At 35.3% G+C, this 22,016-nt stretch overlaps 1 protein-coding gene across 1 annotated transcript; it reads right to left on the bottom strand.

Moving 5' to 3' along the window:
- Positions 1-2,301: 2,301 nt before the first annotated feature.
- Positions 2,302-21,059, bottom strand: LOC144373616 (protein Spindly-like). Its single transcript, XM_078036657.1, is given in 12 exon segments — positions 2,302-2,393; positions 5,806-5,993; positions 6,519-6,622; positions 8,784-8,924; positions 10,221-10,331; positions 10,418-10,516; positions 10,610-10,759; positions 11,343-11,378; positions 11,381-11,539; positions 13,287-13,463; positions 16,508-16,683; positions 20,924-21,059. Coding segments are annotated over 11 exon segments (1,353 nt in total). The 5' UTR covers positions 16,664-16,683; positions 20,924-21,059; the 3' UTR covers positions 2,302-2,361.
- Between the last annotated feature and the right edge of the window lie 957 nt (positions 21,060-22,016).

Below are 22,016 nucleotides of genomic sequence, written 5' to 3'. Positions count from 1 at the left end.
TACACTGAAAAAAGTAAGCAAGAAAAATAGATATTTGACTTCCTCACCACCAGAGTCCCTCTGTGGGAGTCTCACTGCATGGGCTCACAGCAAGCACTGAGAATACTCCATGGGATGCTCCTGAGACCAGCTAGAAGGAAGGAGAAGTAGGGCTCGAACTAGCACACAGAACTTGGCACTGGCCCTCCATCCCTGCCAGAGGAGACATGTTAGCAGACAGAATGTTTAGAAATGTTTACTGCTGGAGGCGAGGTTTATAGATCCTCTGGACTCAAGAGCCTGACTGGCTCTCCCACATGCCTTGAGTGAAGTCCATGAATCTCCCATGGGTCCATCCAGCTTGGAAACTGCACCAGCAGCAGAGTTCTCAAAAAACCTGCATCTAACCTGAGCTCAGGGTGCCCTCTAATGCTGAAATGGAATACCATAGGCAGTCTGCTAAAAATGTCTAAACAAGCCTACTGGAGTAGAATAGTCACAAACAAGTCCAGACTGGGAAAAAAAAAGGAAGAGATACCTAATTCATCAATGCAGAGAAAAAGATATATGTTACAAGGACTAAGAAGAGCCAAGGAAAGATGTCCTTATCAAACGGACAAAACATATTGCCAAAGATAAACCCAAAAGACATTCATATGCATGATTTGGCAGACAAAGAATTTAAAATATCTGGTTTAAAAAAAACTCAAGAAACTTCAAGAAAACAGAGGACCAATTAAGAAAAATTTATAAGGAGACATTTAACAGATTGAAATAATTTTAAAAAATCAAATTCTGGAGCTGATAAATAAATGAAATAAAAAAGCCACTGGTGGGCATTAATAGCAGAACTGATCAAGAAGAGGAAAGAATTGGTGAGCTTGATAACAGGCTATTTGAAAACAGAGGAGAAAAAAGAATGAGAAGGAATGAAGAAAATTCATGAGATCTCTGGGACACCATTAAAACAGCAAATCTATGTCATTGGTGTCCAAGAGGATCTAGAGAATGACAAAAGGTTAGAATTAAGTTTATCCAAAAATATAACAGAAAACTTTCCAAATCTAAGATACAAACACCCAATTACAGGATAATCAAAGGTTGCCAATCAGATTCAACCCAAATAACTCTCAAAGGTCAAAGACAAAGAGGACTATGAAAGCAGCAAGAGGAAAGAAAGAAGAAAGTGACACAGAAGGGAATTCTAATATGACTGGTGGACTTCTCAGCAAAAACCCAAAGGACATAAGGTAATGAGATGATATCCAAACTGCTGAAGGAAAAACATCTGCTAACCAAGAATAATGTACCCACCAAAGCTTCTTCAGAAGTAAAGGGAAGACAGACCTTCCCAGACAAAACCTGAATGCACTCATGGCAACAGACTATCTTACAAGAAAGGCTGAAGGGAGTTCTTCAAATGCAAAGAGAAAAAAAAAAGATGAGAATGTCTAATATGAAAACATCTGAAGGTATAAAAACCCACAGGTAAAAGTGAGCATTCAGATACATCCAAGATAACATGGGAACTAGGGGATGTAAACCATTTATATCCTTAGTAAGAAGCCTAAAGGACAAAACTAATACAAATACAGTAATCTGCTAAGGGATATGTAATATAAAAAGATGTAAATTTTAACATCAAAAACTCAAAATATGGGAGAGAAATGGAGTTGAAGAGTAGAAGGATTTTTTTCTTTTTTGCTTTTGAAATTAAGTTGTTGCAGCTCAAAATAACCTGTTGTAATTATAAGATGTTCTGTGAAAGCCTCATGGTAATCACAGAGCAAAAACCTTAAATAGATACACTGAAAATAAAAACCATGGGATCAAAACATGCTGATAGGAAAAAAAATCACTTAACAAAGGAAGACAGGAAGATAAGAAAAAAGATGTACAAAACAACCAGAAAACAAGTAATTACATGACAGTACCCAAATCTGACTCTGCTGCCTACAAGACACTCACTTGTAAGGAATAGATAGAGAGTGAACAAATGGAAAAAGATATTCCATTCAAATGGAAACCAAAAGAGAGTAGGAGTGGTTATACTTAAATAAAATATGCTTCAAGTCAAAAACTAAGGAGACAAGGCCATTACAGAATAAAAAAAAAAGAGTATACAACAATTGTAAATATGTCTAAATACATAAAGCAAGCATTGTTAAATGTAGATCGATAGGCAGCAATTTTTTTGCGGTGATAAGGTACTTTAACAGCCCACTTCTAGCAATGGAAGAGCATCTAGCCAGAAAACCAGGAGAGAAACATCAGATTTAAACTGTACTCTAGACCAAATGGAGCTAACAGAAGTTACAGACCTTTCCATGCACCAGCTGCAGCACATTCCTCTCAACTGCACATGAAATGTTCTCAAGGGTATCATGTCAGGCCACAAAAGAGAGCATCAGAAACTGTACAAAGATGTAAAAATTAAACATACTTAGAAGCAACCAATAAGTCAATGAGGAAATTAAAAGATAAATTTAAATATTTCTTTTCACAAGTAAAAATAAAAATATACCAAATATGCCAAAACTTTATGCTTTCAGCAAAAGCAATTCTAAGAAGGAAGTTTATAGCAATAAACTCCTACTTCAAAAAAAGAAGGAAGAGAACAGCTTAGTGATGGAGTGTTTGCCTAGCACGTAAGATGCACTGGGTTCAATCCTCAGCCCTGCATATAAACAAAATAAAGGTTCAAAAACAATTTAAAATTTTTTTATAAAAAGAAGGAAGATCTCAATGTCTCATCTCAATAAACTAGAAAAAAATAAGAAAAAAAATAAGACCAAAATTAGTAGAAGGAAGAAATGGTAAGGATCAGAGCACAAATAACCAAAATAGAGGAAAAAAAGAAAATAAAAGATAAATGAATAATTGGTTTTTGAAAAGATAAACAAAATGAATAAATCTTTAGCCAGACCAAAAAAAAAAAAAAAAAAAACTCAAATAAATTTTAAAAAATCAGAGGTGAAAAAGGGAACCTTAACTGACCTCACAGAAACAAAAACAAAGAATTTTAAGAACTAGTAAATACAAACAAATTGGAAAACCTGAAAAAAAAATTTCTGGAGAGCAGAAGGCAACAGCATATCAAAATAATTAAATACCACGATCAAATGGAATTCACCCTAGGATCAAAGAATGGCTTAAAACACAAATCAACAAGCTGATATATCACATTTCAGACAAAAGGGCAAACACCATAGGATCATTTCAATAGAAAAAATAATTGATAAAACTTAACATCCTTTTTTGATAAAAACTCTAAATAAATTAGGCATAGAAGGAACACATCTCAGTATATTAAAGGCCATAGATGATAAACCCACAGATATCATACTCAACAGGGTCAAAATCAAAGTGTTTCCTTTAGGATCTGGAACAAGACAAGGATGCCACCAGCATTCACTGTTATGACTCAACACAGAACTTGAAGTCCTAGCCAGAGAAATTAGATAAAAGGAAGAAATAATAGGCAGCCGAATTGTAAAGGAAACCGTCCCTGTTTTCAGATAATACAATCTTTTACAGAAAATTCTGAATACTCTACTTAAAAACTATTAGAACTAATTAATACAGTAAGGATATAAGATACTAAAGCCAATATATAAAAGTCAGTAGTGTTTCCATTCAAAAATAGCAAATTATCTGAAAAAGAAATAAGGAAAGTAATCCCATTTATAAAAGCTATGGTTTTTTAAAAAAAAAAGTGAAATAAAATACCTAGGAAAAAATTTAATCAAGGAGATGAATGAGCTCTACAGTGAAAACCATAAAACACTGGTGAAAATTGAAAAGACAGAAAAACATGGCAAGATATCTCATATTCATGAACTAGAAGAATTAATATTGTTAAAATATTCATTCTACCCAAAGCAATCTACAAATTCAATGCAATCCTCATCAAAGTTCCAAAATTTTCTTTACAGAATAAGAAAAAAATAATCCTAACCTGTCTTAAACAATAAAATTTCAAATAGTCAAAGAGCAGAAAGAACAAAACTGGAACAATCCTAGCACCTGACTTCAAAAAATAGCATGGTACGGACACAAAAACAGTGAAGAGAGCAATGGAGCTCAGAACACATACTGGGGAAAGGACAGTCCTTTAATAAATGGTGCTGAGAACACTGGATCTCCACATGTAGAACCATGAATATTCATTATTTCTTCATTGAGAACATTCTCAACTTCTACAAAATCAACCTTTTTTAAATTTCACAGATGAATAGGATCGTGTAGTGTTTGTCTTTTTGTGCCAGACTTCTCTCTTATCATATACAAAAATCAACTAAAAACTATAAAATTACTTGAAGAAAACATAGGGAAATGCTACATGACCTCGGTCTGGGCAAATGTTTTTTAGACAATCCCTCAAAAGCAAGAGAAACAAAAGCAAAAATAAGCAAACCGGATAATATCAAACTAAAAGTTTCTATAGCAAGGAAAACAATCAACAAAGTGAAGAAAAACTACAGAATAGAAGAAACTGCTTGCAAATTATACAGCTGACAAAGCATTACTATGTAGTATCTATAAGGAACTAAAAGAACTCAATAGCAAAAACCCTTCATATAATCTGATTTTAAATATGGGCAAAAGACCTGAACAGACATTTTTCTAAAGAATACAGAGGTTTACAAAAGATTCTCAACACCACTAAATCACTAAACATCAGGAAAAATGCAAATTAAAACCAAAATGAGAAACTACTTCACCCAAGTTAGAATAACTATTATCCAAAAGAAAAAAAAGAAATTCTGGTGAGGATATGGAGAAAGGAGAACTCTCATATACTATGAGTGGGTCTATAAATTAGTAGTCATTATGGAAAATAGTATGGAAGTTTCTCAAAAATTAAAAATAGAATTAACATGTGACCCAGCAATCCCAATACTAGGTGTTTGTGTGTGTGTGTGTTTTTCCAGATATCTGAACTCCCATAAATGGAGAAAGAAAATGTGATATGTATAAGTAATGGAATACTATGCATTCATAAAAAAAGGTATGAAATCCTGTCATTTGTGACAACTTGAATGACCTAAGGATCTTGTGTTAAATGAAATAAGTCAGGCACAAAAAGGGAAACACTACACGTTCCTATTCATCTGTGGAATCCAAACCAGGTTGATTTTGTAGAAGTTGAGTGTTCTCAATGAAGAATGAATATTTAAGGTGATCACATGCTAATTACCTTCATTTAATCATTACACAATGTATATATAAATAAAAACATAATAAATGTCCAATTATTAATATGTCAATAAAAAATATAGAATTCCCAATATTTAGTTGGAACATGGCCCCTGAGAATCAAGATTGAATTTTCTCAATCTTGCCTTGCTGTGACAGCAAGGCCACATAAATCAACTCTGCTCAATGGGATACTGGCAGACAAACACAAAAGGAGTCTGAATCCTGCAATGCCTCCAAGACTTTCATCGGCGGAAGAGTAATCACAAGCACTTAAACCTAAACTGTGTTTAGATATTCTATAAATAATCTGAATTAGCATAACTTCCAACATTAGCTGCTTATTTAACTTTTTGGTATGACAATATGCTACGATTTTAAGTGGATAAGCCTCAAGTGACAGTATGATGAAGCCTAGACATCCAAAAAAGCCACATATCACATTCATGCATACCTAGTTCCCTTTGAATTTTTCAGCTGTAAATTTCCCTTATTAACTACAGATTGATAACCACAAAATTGGTTTGTAATGAGATTTGCTAAAAGATATAGTTTGAAAAAAATGTTGATACACTTTCTCAGTGCTACTTAGGACTTAAAAGACAAAAACATACGAAACTTGCATACCTTCAGGTTCATACTTCAGCTTTAATTCATCTAGCTTAGCTCTCAGTTTCATATTTTCACTTTCTGCAAGCTGAAGGCATCTTTCATTTGCAAAAAGTTTTCACTTAATATCCAGGGCCCGCTGGCTCTCAAACAATGCTTTCCTCCGCTGTATGGACAATTCACTTTTGCTGCTTTCATTTTCTTTGCTACAGTAACAGAAAAGAAGAACCAAGGAATGTTAATATATAATTTTGTGAATAACTTAGTGGGATGAATCTTTAATTTTATATTTGAACACTTGGTTAAAAATATATTTCTTTGGGATTTCTAGTAACAAAGAAACAACAAATAATTAAAGTTTAACAATAGCATCCCCCGCTGCCAAAATTCATGCATTATTCCAAGGTGATTCATGCATAAATTTCCTTTAAGTTATGAGATACTTATTCTTGAGAAATTTGGATTATAAGAATATTTTCTACATGAAAGTCCTTTTTACTTACCAATCTAAAAAGCTAAACACAAATTATTTACTGAAAGTATTCTTCAGTAATTAGTAATTATTAAATCTTGCATAAAACTCATGTATTACACAAAGACATGTTATTGACTTTCTTTTCTATGGAAATTTCTTTTGGCAATTTGAACTTAAAAATTTGTTATTATTTGAATACCATCTATTAAAATAAATAAAAAGTCTTTATCTTCCATCTGCCAACCCAGACACCTACTTTAAGTTCTAAAGCTTTAGCTGAAGTAAATCTGTATAATAGGTGTTATCTTCCAGAGCACCAGAGTTGCCTGAAGGTTTTAAATCCATACTTTCATATAAATTCTAAAGAAAGCAAAATTTCTTATTATTTACATAACAAATTAGGTTACTGTATGCTTATTAACAGTGGCAGCAGCCACATGTTAATCTCTCATCCTTTGACAAATATTCTTCAAAGATCCACCCACTTACCTGAGTGCAGTAGGTACAAGAACCACCAGAAAAGTGGCTCAAGGTACTACCGGCAAGTAAATCAAGAGCTAGATTCTGAATCCAGATCTAACTCGCACTCATATCTCTGAGTCCCAACTATACCTGTCTTAGGATTTCACTCTCCTGGCTTTTAGAATGAGAGAAGCAAATGCTTTTGGGGTTGAATTCTGGTATGACAAAGCTATACAATGGAAAAATACGAAAAAAGAGAGGAGATTCTTGAGGTTATTTTTGGTATCCACGCTTTAAATATTCCGATTCACTCTTTGAATATTTTCTTTACTGGAAAAAAAAAGCAGATGTTTAAAAACTTGCAAAGAATTTCAGAGATTGCACTTTTTAAAATCCTCCTAATTTAAGGTCACAATTTTCAAAGTATAGCACAAAGCCCCAGGAATAGACTACATATACCTGCCAAGTGACACACTGCAAATTTAGCTAAAATTATAATACTTTTAATGTTTTTAGAAGAAACAGAGATAAAGTCATATAAACAAATTTTTCTTCAAAAATGTCAAAATAAAGAAAGAGAAACTGTTCCAGATTAAGGAAGACTGAAGAGACTTCATGGTAAAACATGCAACCTTTGATTAGGCCCTAGAATTGAAAACACTAATTTTTTTTTTCTTTTAAAATTTGCTTAGGGTATGTTTTCATCAGCTTTTTTTTTTTTTTTTTTTTTTGTCTCAGTGACCAAAAGATCTAACAAGAACAATGTAAGGAGAAGTTTACTTGGGGTTCATGGTTTCAGGTCTCAATCCACAGATGGCCAACTCTATTGCTCTGGGCCCAAGGTGAGGTAGAATATCATAGTGAAAGGGTGTGGGGGAGGAAAGTAGCTTAGAAAATGGTAATCAGGAAGCAGAGAGAGAGAGCTCTCTGCTCACCAGGGACAAAATTCCAGTCACTCCTCCAGTAACTTAACTCCTCTAGTCACCCTCTACCTGCCTAAAGTTACTACTCAGTTAATCCATTTAAGTGGATCAATCCACAGATCAGGTTAAAGCTCTCATAATCCAAACATTTCTCCTCTAAAAATTCTTGCACTAACACAATAGCTTTTGAAGGACATCTCATATCTAAACCATAACAGGGTATCAATGATAACTGGCAAAATGTAAAAAGTAGCTTGGTTCAATGCATATCAATGTTAATTTGTAATTTTGACCATTTGCTTATATCTCCAATAATATCATGGTGCTTAGGGGTAAAAGGACGTCTAGTTTGGAACTCAGTCTCAAAATTTAAGAAAAAACATATAAAAACAGAAAAAGTTATAAATCAAGCGTACAAATAAGAAATAGGGAGCTCTGAGTCAAAGGCATGTAGGCGTACTTTCACTTTCCTAGAAGTGAAAAATAAAATAAATTTATTAGAATTTATTAAAGACATCCATAAATTCCAGTGGATATACAATGTTGAATTGACAAAGCTCTAAAATTAATGGAACAAATAGCACTAAAAAATAATTACTGATGACATTCAGGCAAGAAATCTCACTGACATAACACTGAGCATAAGACAGAAACAAGGGTATATATATTACATGATTCAATTTATATGAAGTTTAACAGAATGTTCACATAATGTTGACACAAAGTTAGGAGGTGGGAGCACTTCATTTCAATGGGGCTTTTCTGGAGTGCTAGGAATATTTTATGTAATCTGATAGTAATTGTAAGAATATACATATACAGATATAAATGTGTGTGTGTGTGCATATATAAACATATATATGTTAAAACTGAGTTGTACACTAAAGATATAGGTACTTACAAACAATAACCAGATAATAACAACAAAAATAGAATAGATTGGTTTGTCTTTGCTTTAGTAAAAGAAGCATGGTCAATAATACTGAAAAGCAGAGACAAGAAAAAAATAATTTAAAGATTGGGTCAATATGTACTGAAACTGAAAGTCAATTATACGATGAGAAACCTATTTAAACTGAAAATTTAAGATATTCAAATAAAAATCCAGCCACATCTTTTCAAGATATTATACATACCTTAAATTTCTCCAGATTTCTAATTTCACCTAAAAGATGTTTTATTTCACCATTCTTCTGCTCTAACATGGAAAACAACCGTTCCTGCTGCTCAAATTCAGTGTGAGATCCTTTCATCTGTAGCAATGTAGCAATCTGTAACTAGAATCCCCCCACCACAACAAAATTGAGATATTCTGATAAGCATATTTCTGGAACAATTTGTATTTTGTACTAATACTATTTAGAACTTGTTTTGAAAACTAATTAGTTATTTCTAGTCTAATAATTGGAAAATATACATCAATTAGTTTTGTTGTAGACATAACTTTGGAGTACTTCTACTTTTTAATGATATCTGAAGTCTTTAATATAGTTTTACCTAGTTTGTGATACAAAATTGAACAGCATGACTGTGGTCCAGAGGGTGTCATTTAACTGGTAAGTAAGTCTGGATAAATGTGGCCTGCTATTCACCACCTATACTAACTCCTGTTAAAGCGATTTCTCAAAATTCTCCATTAGCTTTACTTAAGTAGGGGAAATTGTTAAGCAGCTCAGTCACAAACATGATATTCACAATGATAAGAATGGGAAGTACCATATGAGTATTTTTCTACACTTTAACCCCAAGACAGTTCTGAGAGGCAAGTTCTATCACCTCTACTTTGTAAATGAGGTATGCCTTTTAGATGCTCTCAGAATATATGTCCCAGGTAACACAACTAGCAAATGACAACTATACTTCAATCCAGTCCATCTAATTCCAAGTTCAATCAGTGACCTTTCTCAGTTCTCTGGTAATACTGACATCTTGAAAACAAAATCTAAACTTTCTTCCAAACACCACCTTAGGAACATCAGGCAGAACAGACCATACATTGGAATTCTAAGGACTGCTATAATCTTGGAATCTTTCTAATTGCCATAAGGTTTTCTGTTACTTCTTATTTGTGTGCAGCAACAATCAACAAAACCCTTAAAATTAAAGGGGTTAATTACATGCTTTGAGGAGCTGCAAGAAAAGAGAACCCTAAATAGTTCAAATTTCCATCTAAAATAAGCCTTCATGAGAAGTGAGAAATGGCAAAAGCTAGTCTCATTTGATGCGGAACCCAGAAAGACTCAGAATAAGTAAGAAACAAACACTTTTAAATTCCTTTTCCCTATTCTATAAAGATTTAAACCTCCCTGGCAAGGTTAGTGAATGATCATTAAAATAAACAAATAGTAGTTGTTAAACACATTAATGTTTTTCCAAGATTAACTTTTTGAAAACATAAAAGTATCTTATGATCTACCTGGAATTTCTAATTTTTTAAAAAATCATTCAGTTCTAGAAAAAAATATAAAAGTATACCCCTTGAAGGAAAAGATGGATTTTGTGATATATTTATCTATATAATGCTAAGTAATTGAAGTAGTTTTAACAAACATTTAAGAGCGGTAATTCCACACCTTCATTCTTTGCATCTGTTCTCTATTAAATGCATTTTGCTTCTTTAGTGACTGATACTTGACTTTCATACCGATAAGCTGGCGTTCCATTGCCGTCCTTCGATCTTCTACCTGGAAAACATTGATATGTTTAATTGTTCTTGTACTAAATGAAATAATAGTTTACCCAATTCAATTATTAGAATACTTGTAAGTACCTCTGCAAACAAAGAGTTGCCCTTACTATTGGGATCCAAGGCTTGCTGGAGGGCTTGGCCCAATTGCACCTGCAGATCTTGATTTGCTACACGAGCTTTCTAAATTCAAAAGAAAATAATTTAGCTAGCAGAGATTAAATTAGCATGAAAACAATTTAAAAACTGGAAACAATACTACTGTAATCATAATACCTCTAAGGCATTATAGTATAAAACTGCTTCTTTCTCCCGCTCTTCTTTTTCTTCTTTAAGTCGGTCTACCTGGCGCATTAAGTTAGTACTAAAACGTTCTAGTTGTTCCTGTCTGTACTGTAATTCATTCACTTCTTCCTTGAGAGCATTCTATTCAACAGAAATTGAAAGACAAAATTCTCTTGAAAATGCTTTCATTTAGCAGTTGCTCAGCTAACTTATCTGTAGTGGTTCACATTCAAATTAAAACTACAAAAACCTGTCAAAGTTGTCAGATACCTATTAAAATTTTAAAAATTACTTAATTTTTCAACAGGGAACCAAACAAAAGGCTATAGAGACTGCTCTTTCTGACTGTGAATTCAGGGCTTTAATTTTTAATGACTCATAGTCTGAAATGAAAAATCTATGTTCACAAAAATTTCAACTTCCACTGTACTAACATTTTATATTATGACACAAACTAGGATCAGAAAATGTCTATGTCCTTTCAGAGCTTTCATTAATCTAAAGGTACTGTCTGCCTTATTTAAATCAGGTCACCTAATACTATTTTTTTAAATAAAGTAATTCACCTAAACTACATAAAACATTTTTTGGATAGTTAGATAAAAGTAGGTCAAAAAAACATTTCTTCCTCCACACTAGCTCATTAGAATTATTATAAAAACACATAAAATGTATGCAAAAGAAAAATTTAAAAATCTAAGAAAACACATGCCATAAAAATTACCTTCACACTTTCCATTTCAGTCAGCTCGACCTGAAGAGAGCCAGCATCTCTGAAGACATGCTTTCGTGGACTTGCTCAGACATCATCCGTATTTCCTCCGATTTATGAGACAGGAGTTCCTTCTGGTGGTCTACTTTGTGCTTTAGCTGCTTTTCACTAAGCCTAGCTTCATCTAACTCTCCTTTCAGTTTTTCTATCTAAAGTAAAAAAAAAAATCACAATTTTATAAATCAAAAGGTATTTTCTTTCTGTAAAATATCACCGAATGATCTAAACTTGTACAAGAAACTAGTAGAGCTTCCAAGGACACTCCAAAAGTGACCCACCTTGTTTTATAAACAGTCCATTCTAGCCATCCAAGTGGTTTGGATGCATTAAAGCTACCAGAAGCACTGTGTAGCTGTGTAAACGATGCTGTGACCAGCCATGCAGAAGCAGACGCCTGATTGGAAGGCTACCACAACAGTCTAGGGGAGAGGGGATGGTGGGGACTAGAGCCACAGTAGCCTACATCAAGATTCTGTTGGCCAAATCCCCACAACAGGCCGATAAATTCAACATGAGAAGAGAAAGGTACTGGGGGGAAAAAAGAAGCCAAACTTTTGGCAAAAGTGATTTAAGAACATCAGTAAGACTGAAAATTTTGTATTGATATACTCTTTGCTCTACCACCTAAGCCATCTCTACAGTTGGTCCTTACTTCAGGCCCTGAAAAAATATCCTCTATACTGCTATATTTGTTTATGTAATGAAAGCTACATGAAAAAACAAAACAAAACAAAAAAAAACCCACCAGGAGAAATGAAAATGCATCATTACCAGTCGTTACTGTCTAAAACCAGATTAGTTCCAGACAAGCTAGACTATTTGTCAGTAATATGCAGGATGACTATGTATTTCACAAAAGCATTATTTGTTTGTTTAACTGTCTATTAGGAAAAAATAAACCAACTCAAATATGTGATTTCATTACTAAAAATAGAAAAACATTTAGAGCTAAATCAATAAAGAATTAAGGCAGCAGTATAGCTTGTACACAGACATGGAAAAAAATCTTAGAAGATGTTACATAAAAAATCTAAAAATTGAAAGAGACTTCTGAGAAGACAATAAAAAGTCAAGCGAGTTTTGAAAGAAAGGGTTTGTAAAAGTCTGGATTCCACACGAAGAGGAGCCATGGTGAAGTTCTGGATTCTTAAGTAGCAATCTGAAGGCTGGATGGGTGGGGGTGCTAGAAAGGAATGGGCATTCATGAACAGCTGTTGTCTATTTCGTGTTTATGTATGAAGTGGAGCTAGTATGTAATGTGTCATCAGATTATGTAGACACTCAGTGACACAGAATTTGGTGTGAGGAAAACTTGCTTCAATTCACAACTGACAATTTCTAGCTCTCACCTTGTCCAATTTGCTTGATCTACCTAAACATTGGTTTTCTCATCAGTAATATGGAATTAACAATAGGATTTCCCTTAAAAATATATTTTGAGAACTGGATCATGTTTTTCCTCAAAAAATAAATTATAAGGTATCAATACTAATATATAGTAATTTATAAGGAACTACTGATTTGTTCTACAAAATTACAAAGCACACCACTAGCTGCAGTAAAGGCTAAGAGACAACTCTTTATGAAAGGAGACTGCTTGACTATGACCAAGGATGCCTCAGTAGTTACTAAATAAATGGATCATAAAAAATTGCTGTTATCAAAATTGGAAAATTATATGTAATTAGAAGACTATATTGATACAATTCTCACTTTTATAAGTCATTTTATAAGTTTTTGTTTCTCAGTGTTTCTACTCTCAACATTAAAATGACAGAAAACTGATCTATGCTATTTTCATAGTGATACTTGAGAAAAATCTTTATCACCTTACATTAACAGATGGTTGCATCAACATGGGGTATTTTTGCTCTGAAAACATACATATATTCAAACCTTGTTTTTTAGTTCATTCACTTCCTGTCCATGGCTTCTGCTTAGCTGCTCTTCTAATTGTTCTAGCTGTATTTTTTGTTGTTGCTTAATAGCTTCACATTCACAGCTCAAACTTTCTAACATGCGACTCTTGAGCTCAACTTCTCTCTGAAGAGTATATTTTTCTTGTTCATAATTCTGAAAATAGATTCAATTACAATTCAATTACATAAAAAATCACTTAAAACTATTACATATAATCAGTTCTAACCTTCAACTGGCTTATTTCTGTTTCATACACTTGCTGCTTTCTGAGGTACAACCACATGTTAAATCTGGAATAACTTTGTAGCTCATCAGTTTTAGTGAATCCCTAAGGTATATTCTGAAAGTACAGTAATGTCAAAAACACTCAAGCTGAAGTTAGTACAGGCATCAACTCTAGAAAAGATGCAAGGTAACCACTTTCCAATCTGGGGCTCTGATGCCCTAGTAACCCGCAATGCAAAACGTAACTGGGGAGGCATTCTCTGGATTCCAAAATCTGAATAAAACTTTGTATGATGAGTACCATCAGGCTATGTTAAAATGTCCCTGATTTTGGCTACATTATCAACTGTCACAGCAGCATGTCTTATCTCATGCTGACCCAAAACTAGGCATTTGTTTGACGATTAGGAAAATAAGCTACTTATTATTTCGTACAGTTTGATAGCACAACCTTCAAATCTGGAGTCCATCTGAGAGAGAACACGAAAAAGTAAAGGGACTTTTGGTAACAAAAGACCAGAAACAAGGCATTCAACCTTCCATCTATTCCACACATACTTACTAAGAACCCAGCAAATATGCCAGGTAACAGAGAAACTCAGATAAATATAAAAAATGATGCCTGACTTCAAGGAGGATCAATGTCTAAAGGAACAATAAACACACAATTCAGCAATTACATTAAGTCACAGTAACTGGTAAGTGCTAGCTCAGAATACACTTCCTGAAAAAAGTAATGTCTATATTGATTTTTAAAGTATTAGGACACATGCTTACATACTACGTTCTGATGCAGAGAACATCATAAAGTGAATAACTGTTTAACTAGTCAGATCATTCAGGTGTCTGAGCTCCACACACGATCAGATATCATTTGCATTTTATATGCAGGGGATGTTCCAAGACCCTGGGTGGATAGCTGAAACCACAAGTTGAACCAAACTCCATATATACATATGTACACACATATCTTGATGAGTTTTAATTTTAAATTAGGCAAGTTAGAGATTGTTAACATAACTAATAAGAATTATAATAATGTGCTGTAATAAAAGTATGTGAATATGATCTCTCTCAAAATATCTCATTGTACTATGCCTAGGTGAGGAGAGGAAGTGAGGTGGAGCAGGTGGGATAAAGTAGGATGACACCAGATTTCCTCACACTATTCAGAATGGCATGCAATTTAAAATTTATTATTTACTTATGGCACTTTCTATGTAATATTTTTAGACTACAGTTGTCCAGAGGTAATCCACACTAAGAAAAGTAAAACTAGAAATAAGGAGGGGGCCTACTGTATGGTAAAGTTCATGATAGAGATATGGTAATTGCTTCACTACCCCATAGAAGGCATTGACAGAGAAGTATTAGTTCAAACTCCTTCATGAAGCTTTAAAGTATAAGATAAAATGAAACTAGAAAAAAGACCTAAAACAAGTAACATTATTTCTCCAAAAGCACTTCCACTTTTGATAAGTTATTTCTCCAAATAATTATATATAACATGGTTTTATTTTCTACTATTAGATTTTTAATTCTTTGCTTTGCTTTATAATTAGGTATTGAGCTCGTGGTCAAGAACAGTACCATATGGAAAAACAAGAGCTGTCATTAGTAACTTTTACCTGCTATATTTATAATTTTCAATTTTAGTTTATACCACTGAGGATTTACTAAATTAAACTGATTTATTCATTTTTTCAATAAATATTTGTGTGCAAAGCACTAGAGAATATAGCAGTGAACAAGACAAAATTCTTAAGGACCTTGCAATCCTGGAGATAATTAGTACTGCAAAGAATTAAGAGTGAGTGATGCTACCAAGTGCAGTGGTGCACACCTGTAATCCTGGCGGCTCAGGAGGGAGGCAGGAGAATCACAAGTTCAAAGCCAGCCTCAGCAAAGGCAAGGTGCCAAGCAACTCAGTGAGACCCTGTCTCTAAATAAAATACAAAACAGGGTTAGGGATGTGGCTTAAGTGCCCCTGAGTGCAATCCCTGGTAATTATACACCCTGAACTCCCCCCACAAAAGAGTGATGCCGACTTTAGTTAGGGCTGGACTCTATGACATTTAACTGAAATCTGAAGATTGAGGATTCAATCTATGAAGAGTGGGTGAGGAACAACTAAGCAGGAGGAAGGAGCTCATATAAACCCATAAGGCAAGACTAGGATAGCCTGAACAAGGAAAACAGTTTCCTATGTTTGCAAAAGTCCAGCAGAAGTCAAATCACATAGGGATGTATAAACCCTCAGACTGTCTTTTGTAAATACAATTGAAAGCCTTATGCAGATTGAGAAAGGAAATGACATGATCTCTTGTGCTTTTCCATGAGAAAGAATGATTCTACATTGAGAAAGAATGATCTGAATGGCAATGATGGAGCAGGCAATCTGGTTAGAAGGCTGGGAGAAAGAAGACAGTGGCCTAGATAGATGTTTTATAAATCATGTCCCTAAGAATTTGTGGACTAAATATGAGACTTCTAGATCTTTGGGTCAAGCAACTGAATGTCATTCAATTTACTAAATAAATAAACTAAAGACAGAGAATGTTTGATTAGTAGATAGGGAATTAAATATTCTGTTTGTTTATATCAAGTTTGAAATACTCTTAAGTGGGCAATTGAATACATTAATTAAACAGTTTAGGTCGCTAAACTACTATGGGGGCATTTAAATGATATTCAAAGCTCCAAAATAAGTGAGGTAACCTATGAAGAGTGTGGACAAACAAAACTTTGTGATAAATATGGTAGGTAAATTGTGGTAGAAAGAGTAAACATAATTGAAACTCAGAAGACACTGCTTTGGAAAGAATATCAGGAATTCATTAACTTATTCACCTTTAATGAAAATGGCATAGATAGAAAATTAGATCTTCAGAAAATAAAATAACTACTGCTAGACAAAATAAACCTTCAATAGATAAGCACACCCTCACAAACAGAGGAATCCATAGTCTTACCTCAGTCATGGTCATCATTTCATTACAACATTTATCTAATTGATTTTGCAATTCACTTTGGCTCTCCAATAGTTGTAAACCATACTGTGCAGCTTTTAGTCGCTCTTTTTCAACCTCTTTGAGCTTGCTTTGAAGATCTGCAATATCTGCCTCCATGTTCTTTTCCTGTTTTTAGACTATTATAAATAGAAGAAATACAATTTTTTGAGCTTAAACAAAAAAGCCCCCTACAATAAAACCAATAATAAAGGAACCATGTATCCCCAGTGCTACTATCATATAAAAACATAATATTGAGATTTTATTCCTGACTTGTAAGGAGTCAAATTTGCATTCTTGTTCTAAGAGCAAAAATTGTTCTGATAATTTTTTTACTTGAGTTGAGACCAAACCAAAAAGAACAGAAAAAAAAAATACACTCAATTGTGCTCCTAAGAAACTCAACATTAGGAAACTATTCAATTGTTATATGTTAAATGTCCATAATTACTAAGGTAGAATTAGTCTCATAATTGTGTTACTGTCAAAATAATCAAAGTAAAAAGAGAGCAATGACAGAAACCAAGAAACTTTATGGTATGCATGCATTGACTGCTACTTAAGAGTATAAAAAGACAGTTTTAAATCAGACTCACAAGATAAAGTAAAGAATATCCTGTCTTATTTTTTATAGTAGTACTACTTTGCTGAATGTATTTGTTTCATTGGAAAGAGATTCACAGTATTTTTCTAATTACTCTTAACAGAGTATGTAAAATAGAAACTATGTTCAGAGCAATTTCCAGGCTAAGCCTTACAAGTTTATACATAGGATAACTGTACTTTAACTTAACCTCATTTATTGTCCCTTCCTCTTTGGCCCTAGTCCCTTTAAGCCAAACTGAAACTGGACTTTGCTTTCATAGAGCATCAGATGATTCCCTATGTCTTAATTTTATAGAATCATGCATTTAACAAACATTTACTGAATGCCCCATTAGCTAGGCTTCATTCTGGGCACTTCAGATCATTATGGCGCAAAACTGGCAAAGTTACTCATTCATTAAACTTACATTCCAAGAGGGGAAAATAATAAGTAACAGCATAATAATTAAATACATTAGAAAATAGAATTGGAAGAAAAAAAAAAGCTCAAAAGAGATAGGTGGTATAAATAGGAGGCAAAAGATGGGAAATAGGTATGCATCATTGTGTGGAAGAAATGTTCCAGGCAGATGGGAAACCCTAATATGGAAAAAGAGTCCAAGATATGAGCTAGAATTTAGGTCACAGATAATAAAGGAGCCGGCAGATCAGTCCATTATAAAGAGTTTGGCTTCTAACGTGTGTAAAATGGGAAGTCACTTCAAAGTCTGAAGTAGACAATTTGGTAAAATTTAAGAGAATCATTTCACTGCTGTGTTGAATAGTTAGGATGAAACAAAATTTGAAGCAGAGAGACCATCTGAGATAATGCCTCATGCTAGGTGGTGGCATAGTAGGTGAGAAATGCCCAGATTCTACCTATATTTTAAAGGTAAAGCCAACATGATTTTCTTATATATGGAATATAGCAAAATAAAAAATGCCTTTAAAAAGTAAAAATACCTTCAAGGCTCTGCCCTGAGCAACTAGCAGAATGGAGTTGCCCTCATTTGAGATATTGATGTAAAGTTTTTGGGGGGCCAGGGGGACCAGGATTTCAAGTTTTGCATGAAAGATGTCAAGCAGGAAGCTGAATGAATATATATGTAGGAGAGGGGTATAGGCTACAGATATAAATTTGGAAGTTATCAGCACAAGTCCTTCAGATTGAGTATCAACAGAGGATGAACATAACAAAAAGAAGAGGACGAAGGACTGAACCCTACTAGAAGGTGAGGAAAAAGATGTAAAGTATATTCAGGAGTTAACAGTGAGGTAAGGAGGAAATCAAGAGCATGTGCTGTCTTAGAAGCCAATAAACAAAGTGTATTAAGGAGGTAGGAGAGCTCATATCAAACGCTGCTGCTAAGTCAAATTGGCCACTGGATTTTGAATTTATGGAGGTCACTGGTGACCCCAAGAGAATTTTGGTGGGAAGATAGGGTAAAAGCCCACTTGAAATGAGTATGATAGAGAATGGTAGGAGATGAAAAAGTGACAGAAAATAAAGTTTTGCTTCAAAAAGCAAATAGGATAGTAGCTGGAATGGAAGTAGAGACAAATTTACTTACTATTTCAAAGATACAAAACAATATGTGTGTATACCCTAGGATAAATTCATGACAGAAGATGACATAGGAGATACTGGAGAACTGCCAGAGTGATGTCCTTGACTAGAGGATGAGGTCTAATGTACTGAGAATGTAGCATGGATATCTTCTCTAAAATGAAAACAAAGCATACAATATAGATACTGATTAACTAGAGAGATATAGTAGGGAGTATATTGAAGTAAACCTAGTTGGTTTTTTGTTCATTTATGTTTTGGTAGCAGGGTATTGGGGATTGAACCCAGGGCCTGCCTGGCCCATGCTAGGCAAGTGCTATACCACTGAGCTACATCCCCAACCCTAGTGTGACCTTTTAAATGCCTCACTTATCACTGAATTAGAAAACAAAGTTCTTAACTGAGAATCAGTAGGTAGGAGATATAGGGTTTTATAATAGGGTAAAATAGATACCATAAACTAACCAGTGCAGACTACTTTAAAATGCAAGACCTTTTCAAAACCTATATACAGTGAAGCTAGCCAGCTAACAGTTGCTTTATTAACAATAACTTATATTTGTTGGGGATTTACCACCTGCTAAAAGAAGTGCTTCAAATACATCATCTCATTTAATGCTCTTCATGAGCCCATGTTAAGCCATTATTATTATCTCCATCTATCAAAATAAAAATGAGGTTAACCTCAAGGCCTCCCATTAAGGAATACACAAGGAAGCCAAAACATTAGTTCTCATTCATTCAAAAAATTTGCTGGAATTTTATTACATGTCAGACAATGCGCTTAGTGTTGAGGATAAAATAATGATCCAAACACTAGAAAATATTTTGTCTTCTTGAATTTTATAGTACATTAGTAGAAAGGCATCAAATCAAATAACTAAACTATAATGTTACAAGTGTGATAAGTGCAAAAGGGAGAGCTGTAACTAAGGTGGTATCTAAGCCTATAACAAGAGGGAACAGTTCCCTGATTACGTGACTTTTCAGCTGAGCTCTAATGAGTGAAAAAAGAATTAATCTATCAACCTGCAAAGATTTAACCTATCCTTTAGCCATGGACGAACTAAAACTAATATGTGCCATAAATTTTGCTTGGTACTCTATGTACATTTTCTTAGCAATGTTCTCAAAGATCTCATAGGGTAGAAGAACTTACATTTTAAACATGCAATCTTAATGTGGCACAGAAAGGTTAAGTAACTTGCTCAGGGTTATCAGTCACTCAGGAGCTAAATGAGATGGGAACCAGAGTCCATTTCCAAAGCCTGGTGCTCACATTTCTGTCTGGTCTCTCAAAACAGCATACAAGCCATGCGCAGTGGCTCACGCCTATAATCCCAGTGACTTGGGAGGCTGAGTCAGGAGGATCCCAAGTTCAAAGCCAGCCTTAGCAACGGCGAGTCCCTAAGCAATTCAGTGAGATCCTATCTCTAAATAAAATACAAAACAGGGCTGAGGATGTGGCTCAGTGGTTGAGGGCCCCAGAGTTCTATCTCCGGTACGCCGCTCCACCCGCCCCCCCCCAAAAAAAAACAGCATACAAAAAACATTGGAACACAGGAAGTTCTAGAAGTCAAAGCTGCCTGGGCCCTTCCACCTCCATCCCCTACTGGTGGCACGAATTCGGACAAGTAACTTAACGCCTTGTTTCATCATCTTCAATACAAGGAGGGTAATGACCATCTTACAGGCTTATTGAGAACATTAAACATAATAATGGATGGAATACAAATAGGGCAGGGAGACACGCATGATTTAAAAGTTTCGAGCAACGTTTTAAAAAAGTAAACAAAGGACAAAATTCATCTTGACGTTTTACTTGACCCAATGCATCCAAAATATCATTTCAACTCGTAATCATAATAATTGCCAGAGATACAGCTCTTGTGGGATACTACCTTTAAAATCCAGTGTATAATTTACATTTAATTCGGGTTGCCACAGTGGCTAGGGGGCCATCGTACTGGACAACGCACCTCCAGGGGCCATCAGTCTGAGGCTCCCAGCAGCCGCCTGGCCTTCCATATTTAGCCAGAGTTCCCCAGAGAAGCGAGAACGTCCAACCGAAGACTGGGGCCCGACTGGAAGCCAGATTATAAGAATTTAGGGTTCCGGGATTGAAGGCGTTCCGGCCAAAGCCTCCGCCAAGACCCAGGCCCCAGGCTTCCTCAAGCCCTGCTCCCCGCCGCCTACCGCTCCTCTCCACTCTCACTAGTCTTTACCTCTGTCGTCCTCTCTCCTTCCCCCAGCTGCTGGCAAGAGCTGAGAGGTCTGGGCGTCCAGATCCGTGATGCTAACCTCAGCCTGCCAGAGTTGCCCTCCCATTCATTTACCTAGTAGTCCTGTAAGCGCCAGGGCTTTTGGAACACAGTTCCAGCGAGAACTCTCACTTCTCACGAAACGTTCCTCTAACAGCGCGAGAAAAGCCAACGCCGAGGAGCGTTCAGCAGAAGCGCCCCGCCCCCCCCCCCCCCCAACGACTGCGCAGGTGCGAGTGGTGAGCCCTGGGCTGGCGCAGGCGCAGACCTGGCCTCTTGGCGTGTCAGTTTTACCTCAGGTGGTTTTCCAGGCTTTCGTCTAGGTGTCTGCTTAAAATTGCTATGTTTGTGGGGCTTGTGGTTTTATGACAGGGCCTTCTGGAGGGACAGTGTCGGTTGGCGGGGATGGGTGGGACTGACCTTGGGGGCCGTTGTCAGCGTTGTCCACCCACCAACGGACTGCGCGCGTGCCCTCGGAGGACCTTCCCGCAGAATCTCTTGTGGACTTTTCATAGTGGAGGGCCTTCGTCCCAATACTTTTTGGAGACTTTCTTATTTTTATTCTGATAACTCGTGACATGCCCTATCAAAGCCCAAGTGAGAAATACTTAAGACACTTAAATCAGAGTCATTCGAGCAGAGAGAAACCAAAGCACATTATACCTCAGATATAGGGCCGGAGAAATATATAATGCGGGAATCCCATTATATACACAGATGGACACAGATGCCTGCATTGAGTCAGAGCCCCAGAACACGAACGGGCTGCAGTAATTCTTCAGAGAAGCAAAATTAATAGGCGATGCCTCTCTGTATCTCCCAATATATAAAACATTATATATTACAGTAGAAAGAGAGATTTATATGATTCATTTAAGAAATTTGTAAGACATGTAAATATAGACAGCTATAGAGATAGATATAGATGAGATATATAAAGAAATTTCTTTTGAGGAATTGGTTCATGCAACTGTGGGGGCTGGCAAGTCTGAAATATGCAGGGGAGCTCAGCAGGTTGGAAACTCAGACAGGAGTGGATGTTAGAGTCTTGAGTGTG

The sequence above is a fragment of the Ictidomys tridecemlineatus genome, unplaced genomic scaffold (assembly GCF_052094955.1).
Source record: "Ictidomys tridecemlineatus isolate mIctTri1 unplaced genomic scaffold, mIctTri1.hap1 Scaffold_4481, whole genome shotgun sequence".
Lineage (NCBI taxonomy): Eukaryota > Metazoa > Chordata > Mammalia > Rodentia > Sciuridae > Ictidomys > Ictidomys tridecemlineatus.
Note: the sequence above shows the minus strand (reverse complement) of the source record. Positions and strands in the feature narration are given on the sequence as shown.